This window comes from Syzygium oleosum, unplaced genomic scaffold, assembly GCF_021117445.2.
Source record: "Syzygium oleosum isolate NSW1041296 unplaced genomic scaffold, Sole_v2.1 Sole_v2.21, whole genome shotgun sequence".
NCBI classification, from domain to species: Eukaryota; Viridiplantae; Streptophyta; class Magnoliopsida; order Myrtales; family Myrtaceae; genus Syzygium; species Syzygium oleosum.
This window is the reverse complement of record NW_026607505.1, coordinates 142,243-165,932: the sequence shown is the minus strand read 5'-3', so window position 1 is coordinate 165,932 and position 23,690 is coordinate 142,243. Positions and strand designations below refer to the sequence as shown.

General features: G+C 39.4%; 2 protein-coding genes across 6 annotated transcripts; one reads left to right on the top strand and one right to left on the bottom strand.

The window, feature by feature from the left end:
* The first annotated feature begins 2,703 nt into the window (after positions 1–2,703).
* LOC115677489 (TORTIFOLIA1-like protein 2) lies at positions 2,704–11,801 on the top strand. 4 transcript variants are annotated; one of them, XM_056320728.1, is made up of 8 exons: positions 2,704–2,794; positions 3,043–3,871; positions 4,501–4,695; positions 4,777–4,879; positions 6,416–7,071; positions 7,461–8,150; positions 8,533–8,698; positions 11,538–11,801. In XM_056320728.1, exons 2-8 carry the CDS (start codon positions 3,221–3,223, stop codon positions 11,549–11,551), a joined length of 2,475 nt encoding a protein of 824 aa, XP_056176703.1. In that variant the 5' UTR covers positions 2,704–2,794; positions 3,043–3,220; the 3' UTR covers positions 11,552–11,801. The 4 variants fall into 4 exon arrangements, with proteins under 4 accessions (XP_056176703.1, XP_056176702.1, XP_056176705.1 ...); XM_056320727.1 differs by having other exon boundaries at positions 2,737–2,790; XM_056320730.1 differs by lacking the exon at positions 11,538–11,801 and adding an exon at positions 9,338–11,484 and having other exon boundaries at positions 2,737–2,790.
* Positions 11,802–15,634: 3,833 nt separating this feature from the next.
* Positions 15,635–22,119, bottom strand: LOC115677332 (probable serine/threonine-protein kinase PBL17). Of its 2 annotated transcripts, XM_030600476.2 has the most exons (7): positions 22,017–22,119; positions 21,788–21,922; positions 21,149–21,480; positions 20,434–20,569; positions 18,794–18,930; positions 18,374–18,497; positions 15,635–16,285 (listed from the first exon to the last, which is right to left on the bottom strand). In XM_030600476.2, exons 2-7 carry the CDS (start codon positions 21,849–21,851, stop codon positions 15,750–15,752), a joined length of 1,329 nt encoding a protein of 442 aa, XP_030456336.2. In that variant the 5' UTR covers positions 21,852–21,922; positions 22,017–22,119; the 3' UTR covers positions 15,635–15,749. The 2 variants fall into 2 exon arrangements, with proteins under 2 accessions (XP_030456336.2, XP_056176971.1); XM_056320996.1 differs by having other exon boundaries at positions 21,788–22,083.
* Positions 22,120–23,690: the final 1,571 nt, after the last annotated feature.

Sequence of the window (23,690 nt, the reverse complement as noted above, 5' to 3'; positions counted from 1 at the left end):
TTTTATTTTCTTGTGATGCATATTGAAAGTACAAATTGAATGTGTATATACGAGATTGGCCCAAGTTTTGGGAACTACATTCTGATTACCCTTAAATCTCGGCACAGTGTATTAGTGAAGTAGGGGTTCTCGGTTTCAGGGTGAGTCGATTGCCAATTGAAACTTGGAACCTGCTCGAAAATGGTTGGTTCTGAATAGGGAATTAAACCAGGACATTTGGAACTAAATCGGCTGCTTCCGGGTAGATCCAGTGGTTGGGTAGCAAGTCTTTCTCTCATTTTTAAGATAATATTGAATTTCGTTTTGGCATAATTGGAGCATTAGCTCCCCTTAGCAAAATGGTTGAAGCTCTTCAAGGCTCTTTGAGCCATCCAGGGTTGAATCTCCTTTTGCTGAAAATTCTAGCTATTTCTTTAGTGATAGGGTTAATATTCCCAAACTAGTACCCAAATTATACATTTACTTCTAATTGATTTTTATCTCACAAAAAAATTACAAATTGAAACTTTTGTCCCAAGTACTGCTTCGATTAGCTTTCCGTACAATCTTTCGTAAGAGGCCTACGTGTTAGCACTCGTTATGAGCTTAAGAAGATCGGCGGTCTAGAGGTTGACCTCGGCTTTCACTGGTTTTTGGGGTTCTCACCCATGCGCCTATGCGGTTCACATGAGAATTGGCCTTGAACCGATCGGTACAAGCAGGTTCGTGGATCGAAGTGGGACCGATGCTTGCTCTTATCGTGAAACCTACCAACTGCGGGATGTCATTATGTGTTCCCATTTAAGATTCTACATAGTTATCTATGATTTGATATATGTATTGCTTAATGATTATGAAATATACTAACAAGCAAAAGATGGTACCCTCGTGTGATATTCAATGAGTTCGCGGACATTCACCTAGTCGTATGTTCTATTATCCTTTCTTGTTATGAAAACCGGGGAGAGAGAAATTAATCGAAGGTAATATTTTGATAGCAATTATAATTGTTTAGAATAGGAAATAGAAACTTATTTCATCGAGTTGGTAACTTTGCAATGGCATGAGTATGTGCTATACGGAAGCAACATTTGTGAAATTCCAAAGAAGTTGGTTCGTATTGTACTCGATCATAGGGAATTATGCCTTTGCCACTAATGAGATTATTGGTCATTAGCTGAGAATGTCAATAAATCTAACACGAGGGGGAAACTTAGTCGAACTGTGGACTCTCACAAATCAACGGCAATTCGGGTAATTTTTAATATGAGAGTGTTAAACTTTTTTTTCAAAATATTGATAAACTAACAAAACAAATGGTAAACATGTACAAGATAAGACACACACACACATACAGAGAGGAGAGGTCGATGGATAAAGCTAGGGGTGAGCAACAAGAACTGATCGAACCGGCCGGTACAGTTTGGTTATTGGGAGTGCCGATCTGATTCCCGGTCCTTAAAAGTGGATCCAGTATTCGAGCAATCCAATTCCCGATTCCAACGGGGGAACTGAACTGTCCAGACTGATTTTATTTATTTATTTATTTATTATTATTTTTTTGAAATGTCTCACGCAGGCCTCCTCTCCTCTTTCGGCCTTTCCCTTTCACCCCACAATGCCCATGCCTCCGGTCTTTCCCTCTTCGCCGACATTGAAGGAAACACTTTGTTTCTTTCCGCAAAGAGTTTACCTCATCATCGCAGCTGTGAATCTTTCTTTTGATTAGTATCAAGTACATCCAAATTCGATTGTCCGTGTGAATTGCAGTTTCTAAGAGATTTGCTGTGTAGCTTTTAATTTTCAAATATCGCTGTTAAAGATTGGTAGACTCATCATGTTTTCCCAGGGATATATCCGCAATATAATCGAGACGGGTTGCTTTGTTCGTTTCTTTGGCCGTTTGATTGGTTTCTCTCCAAGGAAAAAGGTGAACACGTTGTATTAGTTTAATCTGATTTCGGCGTTTTTTTAGTCTTTTCCTGTACTTACTACTCAAGCAATTCGATTCTCTCTTTTTCCTCGAAAGGCGATGGATGTGTAGAGAGCGACTCGAAGTCGACCGGTTCTGAGATAGGACCGGACCGGACCGGGAACCGATCAATCATAGATAAAAAAGAAAAAGCTCGAGGGAGAGAGCAAACAGGAGCAAGAGGGGAGCGGGAGCCCAAAAGGCCCAGGGGCAAGGTCCGGCCCACAAAAGAAGATGCTCCGCTCCGCTCCGCTCCCGTCGTTCAAATCGCCAAGGGGGGGGGGGGGGGGGAGAGCGCGAAGTTTGAAGCAAAAATCAAATCCCTTTAAACAAAAAAAAAGAAAGAAAAAAAGAAAAGGCAAAGAGAGAAAGGAAGCTGTCTCGAAGTACGCATTTGAGATTCGGCCTCCCCCTTCCCCTCTTTCGCAACTTCTCTCTCGTGAAATTTTTGAATGTGATGATTGAAATGCTCTTCTTCCTTTTCGACTCGACTCCATTCCCACTCCCTCTTCCTCTTCCTCTTCCTCCTCGGCTCGCTCGCCGTTGAACTGGTGCTGTTTCATATGACAATGTCGGTATGTGATCGTCAGTCTCGATTCTTCTTCCTCTTTCTCTTTTTCTTTTTCTTCTTCCCGCATGCATATACAAACCACTCACTTCTTGAGAAATCGGCTCCATTCCCCGTTTTGGATCCATTTCTTGGTGCTCTTTCTCTGCCCTTTTTCCTTTCTTTTGGGGGTTTGGGGGGGTTTCTCTTGTCCCGGTCTCCCAATTTGCATGGAAAAGAAAAGCTCCTTATAAGTTCGATTGCGTTTCCATAGGGCTTCCCCTTTGGTGATGTAAGTTTGTCTGTTCCTGAGTTGTTTGTATACCCCATCCGATAGACAAGCAATAATTGCCGTTGGAGATGCCCTCCTCATAATAATTTGCATCGTCTGGATTGTTATCATTATCATTATTATTAGGATGAGCTTCCCCTTGACTTTGCTGGAGTTGGTTTACTTGAAAGCTCGCACTTCTCCCGATATGGTCAGCGGACAGCTTTGAGATATAGCGGTTAGTTCGTTATTCTTCAACTGACTCCTTTCCAGTTTCTTTTTGCATGATAGGATCGATATGGTGTCTTCACAGCAATCGTTAGCGGTACCATTAAGTGCGCCGAGTCCCTGTCGGAATGCTGTGCAAATCGCTCCTAGCCAATCGACCGTGTAAGTAAGGCGTGATTCTAACTTCTGCAGAGTAGTTGCTTACTCTCAGTTGCTTGTTAGGATGAAGAACCAGGCGTCGACAAGAGGGAGAGGGTCTGGTAGGGCGACTGCTCAACAGATTATCTTTGAGCTGAAGCAGAAGGTGGTTCTTGCCCTGAACAAGCTCGCGGATAGAGATACGCAGCAAATTGGAGTCGATGAGTTGGAAAAGGCAGCTGAGTGCTTGAATTCGGACACTATAGCCCCATTCCTGTCTTGCATACTGGACACTGATTCTGAACAGAAATGTGCCGTTAGAAGGGAATGTATTCGGTTGATGGGGACGTTGGTAAAATCCCATGAGGGTCTCATTGGGCCGTATCTTGTTAAGATGGTCTCTAGCATTGTTAAACGGCTCAAGGACCCAGATTCGGGCGTGAGGGATGCTTGTGTGCAGACGATGGGCGTTTTGGCTTCATCATTAACTAACCACCCAGGCGAGAGAGGTCAGATTTTTGTCACATTGGTGCGGCCGCTTTTTGAATCCTTGGGCGAACAGAATAAGCAGGTGCAGTCGGGTTCGGCATTGTGTTTAGCAAGGATCATTGACAGTACCAGTGACCCTCCGGTATCAATTCTACAGCGCATCTTGACTCGAACAACAAAGTTACTCAAGAACCCACATTTCATGGCCAAAGCGGCAGTCATTGAGCTAAATAGAAGTATCATTCAGGTAATTTTTACTTATTATTTTGACAAGGTGAAACTTGCCACGTTTTCTTAATGGTATGATTTTGAGGTTTTCCGGGATCTCGCATCATGCAGTTAATTGTGTTAGACAAAAGATTCAATCACCATAAAGGTTACAATTGCACACGCCTTCTGACCCCCCAAAAAAAAGGGTGTGCATTAGTGTGTGTTCGTGTGGCTCTATTTGCTTTTGAATGTCATATGGCTAGCTATGAAGAGGAAAGCCTGTCAGTTTGGGACGTTCTTGGAGTAAATTGCCTTAGTCAGGTCTTAGTACATGATATTTGAATTTTCTGTGCTTCTTTCTTGTATTCTGCTGTTTTTTGGGGATTGTTCTTTTGACATATGCTATTCTTTCTCATTAGCACATCGATATTTACAGAAGGGGGAAAGACCAGCATTTCCTTCATCCTACACTCCTACACTGCACAACTTGTGGACGAATTGTTTGTTTCTGAGTGCAACTGACAGAGGGAGATGATACCTGTGCATTTCCGTGTGACCTAGAGTTGGCTTAAATAACATTCTATAGATAGGTTAAATCTACTTTTTGTTTACGCATTTTTATTGTATGCAAAGGAAGTCTCTTGAGAGAAGCTATCTCTCTTCCAGGCAGGTGGTGCTGCAACAGTGAATGGTTTGTCTGCTGCACTAACTAGTATTCAAGAAGCATTAAAAAGCGGTGATTGGGCTACTCGTAAAGCTGCTTCCTTAGCATTAGCAGAAATAGCTTCGAGTGGTGGAGGTTTCTTGGGAACTTTTAAGGTGTCCTGTGTACGGTCCCTCGAAGCATGTCGTTTTGATAAGGTTTTTCATTTAGATAACTCTTCTTCTGTTCCTTTAACAAGTATATCCTGATCATATCTGAGTAGTTATTATTTTAATTAGGTTAAGCCAGTAAGGGACACAGTTTTGCAAGCATTACATTGCTGGAGGAATGTTCCTGGTCAGGATCATCCTGAGCCATCAGAGTGTGGATCTTCTGTCAAAGGTTCAGACTATTCTTCTTTCGCTTTTCGGTACTAATAATTTTGTGGATAGATGTTGGCTATATACTCATGTGATTAAATATCCATAGGTTTGCTCTACCTCTAGAAACGAGAAAGTATGAACTGATGTGAACTGTGTTGTCAGACTTTGCACTGTTCTGCTTATGTTTCTTATTCAACTAATGTTGTTTCTTTGTTAAGGCGTATGCGGGTACATATGTAACTCAAAAGAAATGAATTGATTGTTCTTTTACAAATTATCTGCAAGAGATTGCACCATCATTCTAGGACATGCATATAGCCTCGATGATAGTGGATTTCGAGGTTCAATTGTTTCTTTGTCCTTACTAATCAAGTTTTGATTTGTCTTCTTAGTTGGTTTCACTTAGGTTCACAAGTAGCCTGGGTTTTATGTCATGCCATGGAGATAATGTACACTAGATAGATGTGTATCCCCTTTTGTCTCCCAATTTTTTCTTAAGCTGCCCTGAAAGGTAAGGTAGCCACACGCTTTACTATTTACTTATGTTTGGACAACCATACCTGGTCAGCATTGTCGTATTGAACTTCTTCTGTTTTCCTGCACTTTCAATTTTGGAAAATGCACGAGCAAGACCATGCCGATGCCTATCACTTCAAGTTACATTTTTGCCGAACTTCATTTTTGACTAGCCTTAACATTTTTCTGTGTCAATATTCAAGAAGGGAGAGTGAGAGGATAACTAAAGATGCTGAAGTTAAACATGCACAGTTATATCCTGCGTCCTTTCAACTGCTTCCTATGTCTCTGCATCAAAGGCACCAGAAATTGGGATTTTTTCATAAGATTTTTTAATTTTGACGTTTTCTTTCCAAAAGTCCATTTATCTTTTGCCACTTGTTCTTGCTTTGCATCTCTTTGAACATAATTCTTTTGGCCTTCTAATGCAAACTCAAGACAAGAGAATGGTTTGCTTGGACTCGATACAAAAGAATGACAACCGTGTTATGTGGAGGTCCAAGATTGCAATGAAGATCATAGAAATTTTAACAGATATTTTATCTATACGGAATGTTTTTATATTTAATGTAGCAGTTTCTTGTAAGATAATATTGAGAGTTACTTCGGCTTTCAACTTTTTGTTTTAAGCGAGTGGATCTTTTATGTCTAGTTACGTGCATGACAGTCTGAATGGTTTTCCTGAAAGCCACGGATAGTATTACATACAATGTACCTATCAATTCGAGATGCTGGTCCTTGCTGTACAAATGGAGTTACCATGCATTTTAGGTTGGTTGGAACGTTCAAATGTTTTTCATGGAGGGTTTGGATGTCTTAGCTTGGGCTTACATGTTTACCTATATAAAAAGTTCTGTTGGCTGTAGACACAAGCAGGATAACATCTCATAGCTTTTACTTTTGACATCTGTTAATTTGAAAACTTAACCTTTGGTCATGTGAGGAGAAACAACTTTTAAGTAGTGTTCTATCTAAGATGTTTTCATATTCCCTTTTTGTGTTCACTTCTTTCATTGGTCTAATCATGCATTTACTTCAGAAAACAATTATGGCGGCGACTTCAGTGATTTGACTAGTGCAAGTGAATCCGGGCGGGCGGCCATATCAAAAAATGTGGGTCGAGATTCAGTGAAGAAGAGGATCGGGTTGAGTGCTAGAAAAGCATGTCAAAATTTCATAGAGAAGCAAGAACATCCAAAACCAGAGGACTGGAATGTAGAAATTGCGGTTCCTAGAAACACAAAGATGTCTGTCGAACATTGTGAGGAACAAGAACCTGATGGTAGTTTTGTTACTAATGGAGCAGAGAGAATGAGTGCTGACATCACAAGCATGCAAGATGATGTTTATGATTATGGTATGGTAGATGACCAACAAGAGTGCTCTTCTGTTTCCAATCTTGGTGCTGGTAGTTTCAAGACCAAGCTCATGACTGTTTCTAAAGGCTGTATTGATGAGAGTTCTCATGATTTCCGTGGAACCAGTCACCGGCGTGTCACTGAAGAAGTTAGCAGCGAAGGACCCATGTATCCATATACACTGCAGGATCGCAGAAGTCTTGATTCTACTGTGACAGAATCCAGCTATCCAGCCATGTTTGGATGTTGTCAGAAAGCAGCAAATGAAATGATTTCCATTCGCCAACAGCTTTCAGCGATAGAGAAAAAACAGTCAAATTTGTTGGACCTGTTGCAGGTAACAATATCAATAATATTTTGAGGTTTTAACAACTATAATGTGTGTCTACCATGGTGTGTGTACATGCAGTGAACATCATCTATATATCATAGGCTAACCACCAGTTTAACTTATTTTCTCCTCTTTTAGATAAGAAACCATGCTCCGAATAACTGATTATCCTGATTTACTTGCCATGATGTGCCACCTTGCTAGTTAGCCACTTAGTCTAAAATTGTCACGCTTTGTCATAACCTATTTAGAAGTTCAATTTTCTTCTTGAATATTGCTTTTTCGTTGGTTGAATGCACTGATTATCATTGGTGTCAGCATGCTTGTGCATGTATTGAAGCCCAAAAGAAGTAAAAGACCTCCTATATTCTTGCTCATGTGAAAATAAAATTCAGGTGTTCACCACCAGCACGAGTGAAAGCTTGTCTCTCATAAAGTCAAAAGTGATTGCTTTAGAGCTTGCTGTCGGTAGAATTTCCCAGGACTTTATTCATGACGATGGATATGCTTTTATGGGAGGCTCCAAATGTTTGAGAAAAGATGAAAGTATTGATTCCCCAAGACTCTCTATATGTACCCCCCGGCCATCAGTGGATATGCAGCAAAGACAACCTTCAATTATGTCTCGGAAGAAGAGCGAATTTGGTGATAACAACCCACTTGATAGGAACCGGAGCGAATCAGCAAATTTAAAGCAAGATGCGGATATGTGGATGGCTTCCAGTACGAGGTTGTCCAGGAGTCATTTGGGTAAGGATTGTCATAAATTCTCAGAGCAGGGAGCACAAAGCATTGTTAATGTTCGGAGAAAAGGAGATACAGGTGCAAATGCTAGACAAATTGGTCCCACTAAGAATAGTGTGTGTAAGCATATCAGGGATTTTCTCCGTGTAGGTGACCTCGAATCTGCATATGCTGAAGCTCTAATATTAGGTGATGAGCATGTTCTGAATGAGCTTGTCAACGCAACTGGTCCTGTTCTGGATAGTTTATCGCAGAAAACTGCTAGTGACCTTCTTTGTACTCTGGCTTCATTCTTCATGGAGCAAAGGTCTTTGGGTTACATGGTTCCATGGTTGCAGCAGGTAAGTCACTTTAGTTTTATAGAATGAAGCTGTCTTGTAAGGAAGTTGCTAGATGGCGGTGCGTTGTTGATTCATCCTGATGTATCGTAGAAAAAGAGGTGCTCAATTGATGCACTTATCATGGGCCTTGCCTATGAGTTTTGCCTTTTAAATATTAAGATTTTTTTTGGTAAATCAAATCTGGGAAGTCAATGTTAGTACCCTTAAGCTCTTTCTATTTCCCTTTCCTTTACATGATTTTTCTGAATGAATTATGCCCTCCTTAAATGTTCATTCCATAGATCTTGTCAGTTTCTCATATTAAGTTTTGTCCACCTTAGAAATAATAATTTCTCGGTTGATATGTGAACTACATAAACTCTGTTTTGTTTTCTTACTTCAGGTAGTGGACTTGAGCACCATCCATGGGCCCAATTACTTCATTCTCTCTATGAAAGCAAAGGAAGAAGTCATGTCTGCTACTCATGAAGTTGTTAAAATGGAGTTTTCTAGTAGTGCAGAAAGAAGATCCGCTAATCAAATGGCTGTGAAATTGCACCACTTATTGGGTATTGTGCTCAACTTTATTGGCTTTGAAACATGCACTTATTCTGTTGAAGTTGTTTTGTTGTGTGCAAGATTCTAGTTAGCACTTATCCAATTGGAGACCCTTTTATGTTACTTTTTCAAATGGCAAAACATCTTTCAAGGCTGAAGGATAATTTCATGTAGCCCAATAGTCAAATACATGGAAAAGACAGCTAAAAACTATATTGAGCAATACATGGTACTTGAGAAATACATGGGGGCACGGTCCAAAGAAAGAGAGAAGTGCAATGGGTGGTAATGTAGAAAGTGGATGAGTACTGTAGGGTAACCATTACTGCTCAAGTACCATGGTAATCTCCACTGACATAAAGAATTGAGTTTTTTATGATCATGGACAGGCTTAATAAACGACTTACAGTGTTTTATTTAATCTAAGGCTGTGGTGTGGCTCTAGTGATACATTCAATTCATTATTGGCAGAAGCTTTTTTTTTTTATAGTAAACCAATTAGCATTAGCATGTAAGACTGATAGATTTAACTCTACGCGCATGGAAAGCACAAAACAATTTTTCAGTGCTTAGTCCCATTTACAACACTTGATGTCTTGCTAGTGTTGAGTGGAGTGCCGTTTATATTCGACATTCTGTTGTCTACGTAGTTCTCTGCAGCTGAATACCACCCTCACCCTCCCTCGGTTATCTTTTAATGCCAAATCGCTGCAGAAGTCCAAGTAACACCCTCCCCTATCCTTTTTTTCTTTTTTGAAAAAGAATCAAAGCTATCTCGTGCCGAAGGCTTTTGATCTCTTTTTTTTCTAAGCGATATAACGGATCATCTTCCATGTCAGCCCATAGGCAAGCACATTGATTGCTCTTCAGTCGACAATTTCTTTTTTTACATTATCTTATACTACTTACAGCTTTAAATCTATACATCTAAAGAAGGCCGACGTATGTAACAGGTAAGAATCAGAGCTTACTCTTGGAATCCTACCCAGATTAGCTTCTGAAGTGGGGTTTCTTACATAAAACATTTCTGTTTTGAAGCAATCTGATGTGAATGAAATTGTAATTTTGGCACATTCTCTTAGCCTACTCATATTTAAACAATGTCAGTATGGTGAGTGTTGTGTGTATGCCAACAAAGAGAAATAAAACTACTGTACTTGCTTCAACCAGGGGGTACGGTTTTGTTATATTTGCTATGGAATACTGGTATTGCTCAATGAATTGTTATGAAATACTGTATTATGCGTGTTCTGCAGTATAAGAATTAATCATATACTTCTCTAAACTCGAGAAAATGGAACTGTCTATTTCTTTTAAAGCCAAAAAACATCATAGTTCTAATAGATATTTCAAGGCTGTATTGCCTCTATTAAATTATTCCACATTGCTTGTCTATGTGGTTTATGATGTCCCTCCATTTATAATTTAAGCTTTTAAATTAGACGTTCTAACATGTCATTAGAGTCTAAGTTTTGCCCCAATTTTATTTTGCATGTCCCCTAGGTCGTCAATTCCACTTGGTGTTCTTAGTACGCTTTTCCATGTGAGATTGGGTGTTGAAATATCTCACATTACTTGTCTACAAGGTTTATATGGGCCTTGTAAACATTATGTTTAAGGTATCTCACATCACTTGTTTAACACATCTCACCTAATAAATTAGAAATTGGATTGGACATTTTCGTAACCTGCAATAATTTCAAGTGATAAATATTTCCAGGGACAAAATAACTTGCCATTGTAGTTTATTTACATCCTTAATTGCTTCATGTCAGTTTCACTTTAAGTGTACCCCATGGCTAGTGGTAATTGTTTTACTTGTTAAAAATAAGTGCATTGGAAAGTCCTAAAACTTGTCACGAAAGTACAATTGAGTCTTAAAACTTTCAATAAGTGTAATCAAGTCTCAAAACTTGTCACAAAAGTGCAATTAAATTTTGAAACTTATCAAGTTGGTGCAATCAAGTCCTAAAACTTGTCAAGTTGGTGCAATTAAGTCCTGAAACTCGTTAACATTTTCCGTTTGTTAAGTTGGACGGAGTTATTGGAATGACTTGATTGCTCCAACTTGAAAAGTTTTAGGACTTGATTGCACTTTTTGAAATATTTAGGACTCAATTGCACTTTTATGACAAGTTTTAGGACTTGATTGCACTTTTTGAAAGTTTTAGGACTCAATTATACTTTCATGACAAGTTTTGGGACTTTCAATACACTTATCCCTACTTTTTTAAGTTGTGCATTTGTTTTCTTAGACTAGTGAACCCTGACTTATTATCAGGTGGATGAGTACATAAAGCAGAGAAAGGAGGTCAAATATTGAATTTGCTGCGTGATACTTGGAGTAGTGGAGTTTTCAAAATTTGGGCTTTGAACCTTTTCTATGGAATCAACAAAGCTAGAAACTGGAAGAAAAGTTCTAACTTACATATCTTGGCTATAGCAGTTAGAATCTTCGTGTGCCATTATTCCCCAGTGGCAACTGGCAAATAATGTAAAAGTTATTCATCTTGGAGAGATTTGGCAACAATTCAGGTTCTTAGGTACATCTGATGTTGCATTGACCATTATGTCATGATGCAACTACCATGGGCTGGGTGGTTTCTGTATACTTGGCATTTTGTTTTTATCCAGAAAAGGGGTTTGGATGCATCGATCCTCTTTCCATCTATCATTTTTCTTATGATTTTTCCTTAATTAAATTCCTTCTCCTAGTTAGTGTTTGCAATGATCTGGTCATTTCACAAGAACTTTGTATATAAGTTCGTTGAGTTTTATGGGCTTAAATATTATTTTGAAGAGTCACTTGACTGGTTGTGTAACTTATTAACGGTTCTTTTCTTTCTCCAGGAAAAGGCAGCTGATTATTTAGGTGGAAGAAAAAGTTAAGCTGCCAATCCGTCCTGGTACTCACTTGAGGCCGTTATAGCATAGAGATTCACATGTCCAAGTCAACGGCATGTATCGTGCGCATTACAGCTATTTTGAATCACCTATCAAAAAGTGATTTTAATTCATGCTGCTTGTTTGCTTCAAATTGATTACGGGCCTTTTTGAAACTAGCAATTGTATCTGATTTCCAGTTTTGTCAAGTTTATTTCAAGGAATGTTCAATCATCCTAATGCGCGCCAGCAATCCCCGCAAAGTGAAAAATGTGAATAGCAATTTAGCATTAGACTTTTGATTTGAATCGGTTGAAAAGCTGATGCTCCCTAACAGGAAACGAAACTGCACAGATGGATCTTATTTTAGAATGTAATTCATGTTTCCTTATTCTGTATTTTAGAAGGAAATGAGCCAATAAAGTTATAGCTTCGAGAGGTATGTCTAGGATAGCAGATTGCAAGAATGAGGGATCTATTTTCTCTCATGTTTAAATTGGGCAATAGGAAATTAAGCAATGTAACAATCAAGCATCGTCAACTCTCTTTGTTGTCTTATTCACTTTCAAGTGTCTACATTGACAGATAACTAATGTTACAAGTGGCGAATTTATCATCTTCAAGGCTGTAATGACATGCTTTCATTTAGTGCTAGAAGCATGCATGTAAGTTACCTCAAATCTCCCTATAATTTGATTTACGTTAGTTCATTGACTAAGGAACGAACTGTTCGATCACCTTTTCTTCGTCTCGTTGTGTTTTTCGGGATCGAGGGTGGGCGGATGATTGGTGGGGGACATGAATCAAATGGCTGTACTATCTTGACAAGGAAATAATGGCTGTTTGCTGTTAATAAGCGCATTCTCGATGTGTATCGAATGCATTGTCGTCTTTGGTCATCCACCACCGAACATTCTTCGACGTTTATTTCCTAAGTCGAGTGCATGTGAGTACTTTTCAATGTGAAGCTTGTCGGTTTGGTAAACATCATAGGACTTCTTTTCCTTCTCGTTTTCGAGTCGTGTGTCTAGTCCATTTGAGTTAGTTCACTCGGATGTTTGGGGTCCGTGTCGTGTTTCGATACTTACGGTTTTAGATACTTTGTTACATTCGTGGATGATTTTCTCTCGAATGACATGGTTGTTCTTAATAAAAGATCGTCTGAGATTTTTCATTGCTTTCGCCTATTTTACTTTGAAGTATTGAATCGGTATAATGCATCCGTTCAAACTTTGCGATCGAGATAATGCTAAAGAATATCTTGCCTCCTCTCGGTTTTCGATCTTTTCTTGAATCTCATGGTATTCTTCATCAAACATCGTGTTCGTACACCCCACGAAAAATGGTGTAGCCGAACGCAAAAATCGTCATCTTCTTGATGTTGGTCGTTGTCTTATGTTTCATATGCATCTTCCTAAACTTTTTGGGGCCATCTTTGTCCTTACACATGTTACTTGATTAATCGACTTCCAACCTCTGTTCTTCAGGGCGGACACCATTTTCTGTTTTACATCCCAACCTTCCTCCCTTTGCTTTACCTTTACGTGTCTTCGGTTGCATTTGCTTTGTTCATCGTCTTTCTCCGGGTCTTGATAAATTAGATTCTCGTGCGAGAAATGTGTCTTTGTAGGGTATTCTCGAACTCAAAAGGGCTATAAATGCTATAGTCCTACTCGTAAATCGTCTGTTTGTGTCGGTGATGTGACTTTCTTTGAGGATCAAGCCTATTATGAAACTCAATCGATCCTCCGGTGACTACGAGGGTGGCGAGTGTGTCCTCCCAGCACTTCCTCCCCTCTCTGTACCTCCAGCACCATCAACTGGATTTCAATTTGCCGAGCGCACATATCATAGACGTGCTACAGCTCCTCCCACGGTAGTTGGTCGTCCCGTAGATCGCTATGCTCACTTTTCGACCTTTCTTCTTGTCTTCGTACTCATCATCCCATATCCAATTTTTTATCATATGCTCGTTTGTCTCCTACCTTTTCTACCTTTGTCTCGTCCTTGTCCACTATTTACGTACTTGATAATGTTCTTGAAGCTCTTGCTCATCCCGGATGGCGACAAGCCATGGAAGATGAAATGAAGGCTCTTCTTGAGAATCGTACTTGGCGCTCACATCATTACCTCTAGGCAAACAACCCGTTGGTTGTCGTTGGGTTTTCACTTGTTAAGGTTCATCCCGATGGTTCTCTCGATCGATTGAAAGCTCGGTTAGTTGCCAAAGGATATACTCGGACATATGGTATTGATTATGATGATACTTTCTCACTGTCGCCAAAATTCCATCTTCGTGTTCTTATTTCCCTAGCCGCACACTTTGGTTGGCATCTTCATCAATTGGATGTCAAAAATGCCTTCTTACATGGTGATTTGGCTGAAGAAGTCTATATGGAGCAACCACACGGGTTTGTTGCTCGGGGGAGAATCGGTATGTCGTTTACGTAAGGCCTTATATGGACTCAAACAGTCTCCTCGTGCTTGGTTTGGTAAATTCAACGATGCGATTATCAAGTTTGGGTTAAAACAATGTCAAGTAGATCATTCGGTGTTTAGTTCTGTTTCCTCAATGGTTTGTGTTCTTACGGTGGTATATGTGGATGATATTATTATCACCGGTAGTGATTCTGTTGGTATTCAACGGCTTAAGCGGTTTGCATACGAATTTAATACTAAAGATACGGGACGTCTACGATATTTTCTTGGAATTGAAGTTGCCTACTCACGGGCAGGCATCAATTTATCACAACGAAAATATGTGATTGATATTCTTAATGAGGTTGGATTTCTTGGAGCAAAACCGGTTGATACACCTATGGAGCCTAATGTGAAACTTGATGCGAGAAAATGGAGAAGCTGTTACATGATCCAGTAAATATCGAAGATTCGTGGGTAAGTTGAATTACCTTCTTTTACAAGGCCGATATATCCTTTCTTTGTGAGTGTAGTGAGTCGGTTTATGAGTTCCCCTCGTACTACTCATTTGGAATCTTTGTCTTGCGAATTGTTAAGTACTTGAAAGGAACACAGGTAAAGGACTACTTTTCAAGAATTATGGTCATCCGAAAACTACGGGATTCTCCCGGCCAGTGGGGTGGATGTCCCTGCGATAGGAGATCTACATCGGGGTATTGCGTATTTCTTGGAGGTAATTTAGTTTCTGGAAAAGTAAGAAACAACATGTGGTTTCCCTACGGTCAGTCTTTGACAGAATATAGAGCTATGGCACATGTGGCGGAGTGAATTGATCTGGTTGAGGATGTTATTATCAGAAATTGGTGTGTCAACATCGGATCCATCAACATTATATTGTGATAATCAATCAGCCATCCATATTGCGAACAATCCTGTCTTCCATGAGCGAACCAAACATATTGAGGTTGATTGTCACTTTATACGAGAGAAGGTCCAGAAGGGAAATCATTCTTCAACATGCAAGGACAGAGGATCAACTGGCAGATATTTTTACAAAATCCTTACGAGGAATAGAGTGGATTTTTATGTAACAAGTTGGGACTACTTGATATCTACGTCCCAACTTGAGGGGAGTGTTAGAATTATGATAATAAGGGTAGAATTGTAATATTGTGTTTAGAGGGGTTTACGTTATGTTAAGTATATATATATTGTAATCCCTCATTAAAACATAATGAGAAATATCTTTATCGTCTCAAACAAGTTCATTATCATTCCTCATTGGGACGTGTCCAGCATCCTTCCCATGCGGCCAACAGGAAGAATTTAGCGTAAGCTTCCTGTTTGGTAGATCAATCTTGTGAGAATTCCAGACTGAGGAGAAAGCCCACGGTAAAAATTACTTCAAATAGTTTATTGCATTAAGCTGGTACCTAAGAATGATGAGAATTAGTTAAATCATCAGTACAATCATCGTAGCAGGAGCTTTGCTGTTTTAGCGGACAACCGTGCATGAGCAACTAATGCAACTGCAGCAGTCTAAATCTGAAAGTAAAAGCAAAACCTACCATCATATATTTGAGGACAAGATGAACAAATGGCAAGCAATGACCCCAAGCGACATCTGCACCTGATACTCATATACGTTGGACCTCCAAATTCTATGGCAATCGAGAATCAAATAAGCATTCCAAAACTCCAACGGGACAAGAAAGTTGATAGATTACAATATTTCAACTTCCATCCACACGAGGCAAAACTTCAACTTCTGCTAGAAGCTGATTTCGCATAACACTCCAAATCCGGAGAATGATTATAAAGGTCAAACTCATTAGGAGGTTGACTCTTGGTCTCTCGAAGGGCTGGTCGTCTACTCTCCACCTCCTTCCTTTCACTTTCTGATCTCAGGGTTCTATGCTTCTCAGTCTCCTTTGAAACGTCAAAAAGAGTAACACTCCCACCTCCACTCATCATTTGTTCCTGGCATTCTTCCTTTGACTGAAAACTTTCTAGTACTTCAACAACATGGTTCATTAATGGTCTTCCCTTTGGATTTTGGCTAAGGCATTGATATGCCAAATTGGCCACCTTCATAGCAGTTTTAACTGAGTACTGTCCTTCCACTCTGGGGTCCAAGATCCTAAGAAGCTTCTTATTATTATTCAGCAGAGGTCGGGCCCACTCTACCAGGTTATGCTCTCGACTAGGTTTTGACTTGTCCATTGCTCTCCTTCCAATAAGCATTTCAAGTAGAACCACCCCAAACCCGTAAACATCACTTCGAGCGGTTAAATGACCTGGCCAAACACAAAGAATAATCCATTAAATGAGACCCAAGCCATACATAAAAGATACTTGACAGGCCGTACCAATGTCAATTCAAGCAATTCTGCTTCAACACTCCAGGATGTGAACAAGTTTCTTTAGCAAATATTTACCCTTTTAGCACCCTCGTATTCAACACAGAATAACGCCAAAGAGATGAGTATCACAATTGGTTTACAAAGTGATATTTGCGTCCCAACTTCAATTTACCACTTTGGTTTCTATATAAATTTTTTATGGTAATCCAACTACTTTGCTCATTTAATAAGACGAGCCTCATACTTGATCTTGATTATCATTGCATGTCGATGCAGTCCACAAGATTGAACATATTGATGTTTGTGCTTAAGTTTTCATATTCATCATATTTTGGTGAGAATGGACGTTGCATCGATCCACAACAAAAAAAAAGAGTCCTAAAACGATGAGGATTCTCCTTCAAGTTCAATTAGTACATTTATAATCCGAGCACCATTAGAACTTTATTAAGTTTCCTTCTTTTGTTAGAAGGTACAAGTTTCCTGCTTAGTAATTTCCTATTTCGGTAAATTACCCTTTTAGAGGCTTTCAACTATGCCTATGTAAGATTTAGCTAACACTGGCGGTCCCAAGCCCAGATAAAGCAAGAGAGGTGTGCCTCAGGAACTTGACAGCCGACTCTCCTTTGTCTACTGTCTTTAAAGTTTTTTATGCGAATCAAAAACATCCAAAGCAAGCATAGCAAAATTAATGAGATTTTTTAGCAACTAAATGGGCCACCCACTGAAACAAATTTTAATCAAGTCCCTTCCCAATATTAAAATAGTGAAGGCGTGAATGATCTTCAAGTGTCAGGCCAATCCACGATTGAAGATGAAAAAGTTGAATCACAAGAAATGGTTGATTGCATGTTGAAGATCGAGAATGCTAATAAATCAAGCATGGAAGTGAAGATGGACATTGCATGGGTCCACAATCCAGATAGTAGTCCTATCTTACACCCGTTCTTTTCGCTTTGTTAAGATTTTGTGTTCCTCTTTAGAGGTTTCCCATCGTAAAAGTATATCCACATTTGCTTTTCTATGGGGTTTAAATGGGGCCCTCTATTCATGTAGTCTCCCTCCATTTATCGGCTTAAACTTTTGAATTGGACATTCTAAGATAGATCAGAGCCAGGTTCCATCCCAGATTTATTTGACACGTAAGGCTCCCCATTCATCAATTCCATCTGCTGCTCTCTGTCCAATTTGCTTGTGACAGAAGGCGTTAAAGTATATTACGCATCGCTTGTCTAAGTGGATTAAATGGGCCTTATATTCATGCATCTCACTCCACTTATCGACTTAAGGTTTTGGGTTGAACATTGTAACACCCACTTTAGTTATGATTCTAGTTAGATATGTCCTATTTCAATCATGATTAGTATTTTTAAAAGACCCTATTAAAAAATTTGGCAATTATTTCTTTTCAATAAAGTTGATGGGTTATAAATTTGGCTAGAAATGTGTGACATAATTCCTTTTAAGTGTGATGCCTAGAAAACCCTGGTTGTGATGCTTAGGAACCATTCGCTATGATGCCTAAAGAAAGCTGCTTCTTAAGTCATTTTTCATTGGGATTCTATTCAAGTTCTAAAATCTAACGACTCGGGCTAACCATGTCAGGACTCGCCGTTCTACATCAATGTCATTGTAGAGAAAGAAAGACCAAACAACCATACTTGGAGCCAAGCAAGCAGCCACATCATACATTCCATAAGCTACATCTGATGCAGAGAAAACGAACAATCAGGCTGTCTAAAGTTAAAGCTGAGAAAGAGTGCTGTGGGACTCTCTAGTATTGAGGCGGTAAGCTTATGGTTCAAACCTTGAGGACCATCTAAAAGCTTGGGCACTATAGAGGCTGAAGAATATTATTTCCTGTATATTTCCAGTTATTTCGGCATTCTATTTACCCTTTTTGTGGGGGCACAAACAGTTCTAGTAGATAAAAGCAGACAATCTTGCTTTAACTACAATGGCCGCATATGCTCCTATACCACCTGATTAATTAATGATGAGTTAGTACCATTGAACACGTACCAGTCATTACGTACTCTGGCGCAGCATAGCCATATGTGCCCATTACACGTGTTGAGACATGTGTTTGGTCGCCCACAGGTCCATCCTTTGCAAGCCCAAAGTCTGAAAGCTTTGCATTAAAATCCTACAATAATAACCATGGATTGTCAAGGGTAAATTTGAGAACAGGAAGTCACCCATGAGAATTGTAAGTATATACATCTGTTCCCAAGTTATGCATGAGAATATGCTACCATGAATTGATGATGTCAGTAAGAAATAGCTCCTATTTCATATAGGTGCTAGTAATCTCTTCCAGTCTCTAAACATGACCAATAAGATCAAGCCTTTATCCGCAATAGATCTATATCTGTTGTTTTATAGTGCAGATCATCCACAATATGACTGCAAAAAGCTGTGGGAAGCTTATCAAAGACTTACTGCATCCAGCAAGATATTTGATGTCTTGAAATCGCGGTATATAATTGATCTTTCTGCACCATGGAGAAAAGCAAGCCCTTTTGCAGCATCTAAAGCTATCTTCATGCGTTTTGACCATGTCAGAGAGCAACCAACTCCTAGCATCCAAACACTGGTCATACTTAGAAGGTGTTTTCAACAATTTCATCATTGTATAGTCTACTAAAGCAGGAGGCATCAGCTCATGAAAAATTTTTCTATGCACTAATCATCCATTGAAGCACTTCCTGACCTTGAAATACTCATTAGGAGCTTGGTACATGCAGCAATATATAAACAACGAAGAGAAAAGTCTTACAAAGTTTCTTTTTACGATACTCACTGAGTCACTACTTGGTTCTCTGAGAAATTTATTTGAGACTTGCGACAACATTACCATCAAATCACCATTATTCAAGAAAAAGACATACTTAAAATGCGCCATTCTCTATGTGCCACATCACTAATAATCTAGATATTGTACGCTATAAAGTGAGGACATACAATGTGATGTCACGGCAGAAAAGGAAAGGACATATAATAGGTAGTGAAAAGTGCAATTATCAAGAGACAAGTCATTCTACAAAAGGTAGTCTGAACTCCATAGCGTGAATGTGCACTACAAAAGGAGGAGCACTCTTGGATGGATGATATAAACACGAGGGGAGTTTCTATAGCATAGCGCAGTATAGTTTTGACATCTCCTGTCAATATCTCGATATATTTTAGTCTTCATTAATTTGTGAGTAGTAACAAAGCCAGGTTAAAAACGATTACGAGAGTGCACTCAAGAACCAAAAGGAAGGAAAAACTGACGGACTGCTCGTATATATATTGTGTTATTCACTTTCAGATGACTAACTGGCTGTGCATGCATCTTTAAAGGAAATCCTATCCTCCTTGTTTATCAGCAACTATAATAACTTCTCATTTACATGAATTGATCAGCTACAACAAGCGCCAGAGTAAAACCACTGATAAAACAAATGCAATGAGGAGCAACAATTTCAGATCTCAGGATTACATAAAGTTGTAGACTGAAGTTAACTTAAACCTTTTCTTTTGCAAGATCAGCCACATATCATGTCAGATCATTGCGCTGTTGACTCAAAACAAGATCTGGAATGGACTATTTTGCAATAGACACAATACCATCTAACACCTACGAAGTGTCAAATTTAGTTTAAGCTCCAAACATCTTTATTCATTGCTTATCTCTAAATTCTTGCAAAGAGAAAGTTCTAGTCTGTCGATAAGAATCCGCCGGTGGCATGACCACATATCAGAAGCAACATTATTTTCTAGCATTTTCTAGCACACAAACTTCACATGAGAATTATAAAACATGTATCCGCCACTACAAGTACTCCTCGTTAAACCATCCATAGCATTTATAGCCACACCTCGTTGTAACTATTTGATTCAAGCCAACTAAACAGGGCCGAGCATTATCCAAACATGAGCTTGATGTGAACAACCATCAAGGGGCAAGCACAAGCATTTCAGGTCATGCTATTTCACTTGATAGAATTTAAACTATTCGTCATTTCTTTGTTAACTAATTTATAACTTTCAGTTAAAACCTTTAAGTTGCATAAGCTCGCACTATACGAACAACTTACTTCGAAAAAGATGTTTCTCAAGACTCCCCCCAGCCATGTATTCATAGACTAAAAGCCTATGCTCATCTTCGCAGCAGTATCCAATAAGCTTCACAAGATTTGGGTGACGAAGCTGCCCCAAGTAGTTGACTTCAGCCTGCAAAACCAAGATCTATATAGCAAACTAATACCATAGATATCATCACTACAGCTACAATGCCCATGACGGGGAGTTACAAAGCACAAGTTCTCTGCCAATGGAAAAGGCTTGGCCGGTGTAAGTTTTAGTATTTTCAAAGGTCAATATCCATTATATACAAAAGGGGGTCCCTTCTCCAAGCACCTCTTTCCCTGATAAAAATGCATACAGACAGGATAATAATTGGAGATTCTGAAGTACTTAAAAGCATATAGGAAAGTCTGAGACTAAACTCATGTAGAATAAAAAGTTGTAGAACTAATTCCATATGCTTAAGTTGATGAGCAATTCACTAAACTGGTTATTAGTTTATCTAAGGCTTGAAGCATTCTTGTGGGTTCCATTCTGAATGCTCTTCTCACCGAGGGCAACTAATGCAATGAGATTTTACGTTTGGCAAGGTCTAAATCTTACACTTCTGATATGTAGGTAAGAGAATCTTGTGAAACTGTTCCCCTTTACATCCAGCGGATCTCCCAAAGTTTTAACAAGAACAAAAGTAGATATTAAAGAAAATTCAAGATAAGATGCGCATACCAGCCATTCTCTGTCGCCTTGAAAACCCTCCCGATTTAGCTCCTTAATGGCAACTTGAACAGTTTGGTAACCTGGCCTGACACTCTCGTCTATGCTTCCTTTATAGACAATTCCAAACCCACCTTCGCCGAGAATCAAGTCCGGCCGAAATTGCTTCGTCGCCAGCCTCGTTTCCTCGTATGTAAAGATATCAACATTGGAGTACCCCGGGCTTCGGCGCAGGTCTTTAACATTCTTGGATGCCAATGGCATACCGGGGATGCTTTTCACGCTGCTAACCTCCACTTTATTCGACTTAGTCGGAGATGTCGAGAAATCATGCCCTGCATCGACTGATTTTTTGTTTGTTTGTTTGTTTCAGAAGAGAAACGGGTGATTAGCAATTGCTTAATCAAAGGGATTCTTACTAAATTCGAAACTCAAGGCACCATTATTGTTATCCCCCACATTTAATATCTTCTCAGCGCAAAATCAAGACTTCCCAGTCATCCACCACATTACAGCCGATCGCATTTACTCCGACACGGACAACCGCAGACATGGATCCAATCCAATCCAAGGCAAGCATTCGCATTTTTGGCTCGCCAGCAATGAACGGCGAACAAACCAAAACAACGAAACGAGCAGACAGGTAGGTACCTGGGATCCCTTCCATGTACCGCCGACCCTGAACGTGCTCGTCGGAACTGAAACAACCCCCCATGAATTTGAATCGAAACCCGAAGGCAGGCGGGGATTTTCCCTTTCATCTTCGGCCCATTCTGGGAGTCAAGCCTAGAATTTGAGCGAGGGAACCGAATCAGATCCAGGGAACACGGGGAGGAATCGCAAAAGAAAGAAGGAGAAGGAGAGGCGGAGGGAATGGCACCTGGCAGAGAACCAAAACCATGCGGGGCATCTTTTACATTTGCGCAGAACTACGAGACCCGGGAAATGGTGGTGGGTGGGTTCGAGTTTGGGAGACGGGAGGGAGGGAGGGATGGAGGGGTGGTTCGAGCGATGTCGAGGAGGGAGGAAAAAGGTAGGGAAGGAAGGAACGAACACAGAGAGAGAGAGAGAGAGAGAGAGAGATTCGAAAGTTGTTTTTGTCTTTTTTTGGTTGTCTTTGAAAATTGTCAGAGATGCACACGACTCGCCACCATCTCCAGGGACCGTTTTTTGCGAACAAGGTCTTAGAAAAGAAAAAAGAAAAAAACGAACGGAAAAAAAGAACACATTACTGTTGTTGTTTTTGTTGTTGCTGCTGTTAGTAGTAGTATTTGGTCAAAAGCAAGAATCCAAATAATCATCTAACTAAATAACGAAGAGCCTAGGAAGTAATATCAGTTGATTTTATATGAACCTGATTGGAATGACTTATATTATTCTCTTCAAGAGGTTTGTATGAGGAAGTTTTGGAATTTGAATTGTTTGTGCTTCAATATGGCAGGCGCAGTTTGAGATTTAACAAATGAAGATAGGGTTTCACATTAATCTCGGTTTTCTTTTTTCTTGCAATTTTATCTCAACTTCCAGTTCTGTCCACTCTAATCGGTTGTCACGAATTAGTCATGCAACTATTAATGCTAAAAGCTCTATGTTTTTCTAAATGAGTTTGGTCAAAATCATACTTCATTCGACGAAAATTCGAGTGATCATACTCTATAAATGTCAGGACTTGATGAATAGATTTGACAACAATTATGACTTGGTTGTATTTTTGCACTAAACGGTTAGCATCTTTCATCTTCAATTTAAAATAGGACTCTGCCCTGCCTAGGATATGAAAAGTACCTTTAAAAATAGAAATTGTTACCGTGTTTTCATTAACGGGAAATTTCCTAAAATCGAGGATTGTTTACGGCATGACAATAACTAAATCAAGAAACATGGTGTAACATCTCTCTCATTCCTTTTTTTTTTTTCACTTTTCTTTCTTTGGCGACTTTTCGAAATAAAGTTCTTGATTAATCTCACTAAACTTCAAAAACCTCACATTAATTCCAACACGGTAATTCAAATTAGGGAAAATGATACTGGATCAATGTGTAATGTCATTCTTGAACTTTTAATTTGTTTAATGTGGTCCATGAACTTTTGATACATGTTCAATGTTATCATTCCATTAATTCAAGTTAACGCAATTTGCTAATTTGACTTCCAATCCTGCATATTTAAATGGTAGACAAAAAAAAAATGCTACACGTGAAATATCTATGTAAGGTATTTAACTCAAATCATGATATAATAATCCTTGTAATTTGTTTAATTTGGAAAACGTGAGTTATTACAGGCCTGTAAGGTAGATTCCTTAGGTGATAAGCCCCTACGTATTATGTGCCTTATATCCTGTGGTGGATTCCTTAGGTGGTGAGCATTTATTTTGAATCCTGGTATCGATTAATATCAGAGCCTAGGCTATGGTAGGTTGTGGTTATGAAACTAATGTCAATGCACCCGCTATACTGTGATCTTGAATTGGCCGATTTGAGAAGACAAGTGCAACAACTCCATAAAAAATTGGAGCAATCTCAATTGTTGAGTCGCGATGATCCCCGTCATG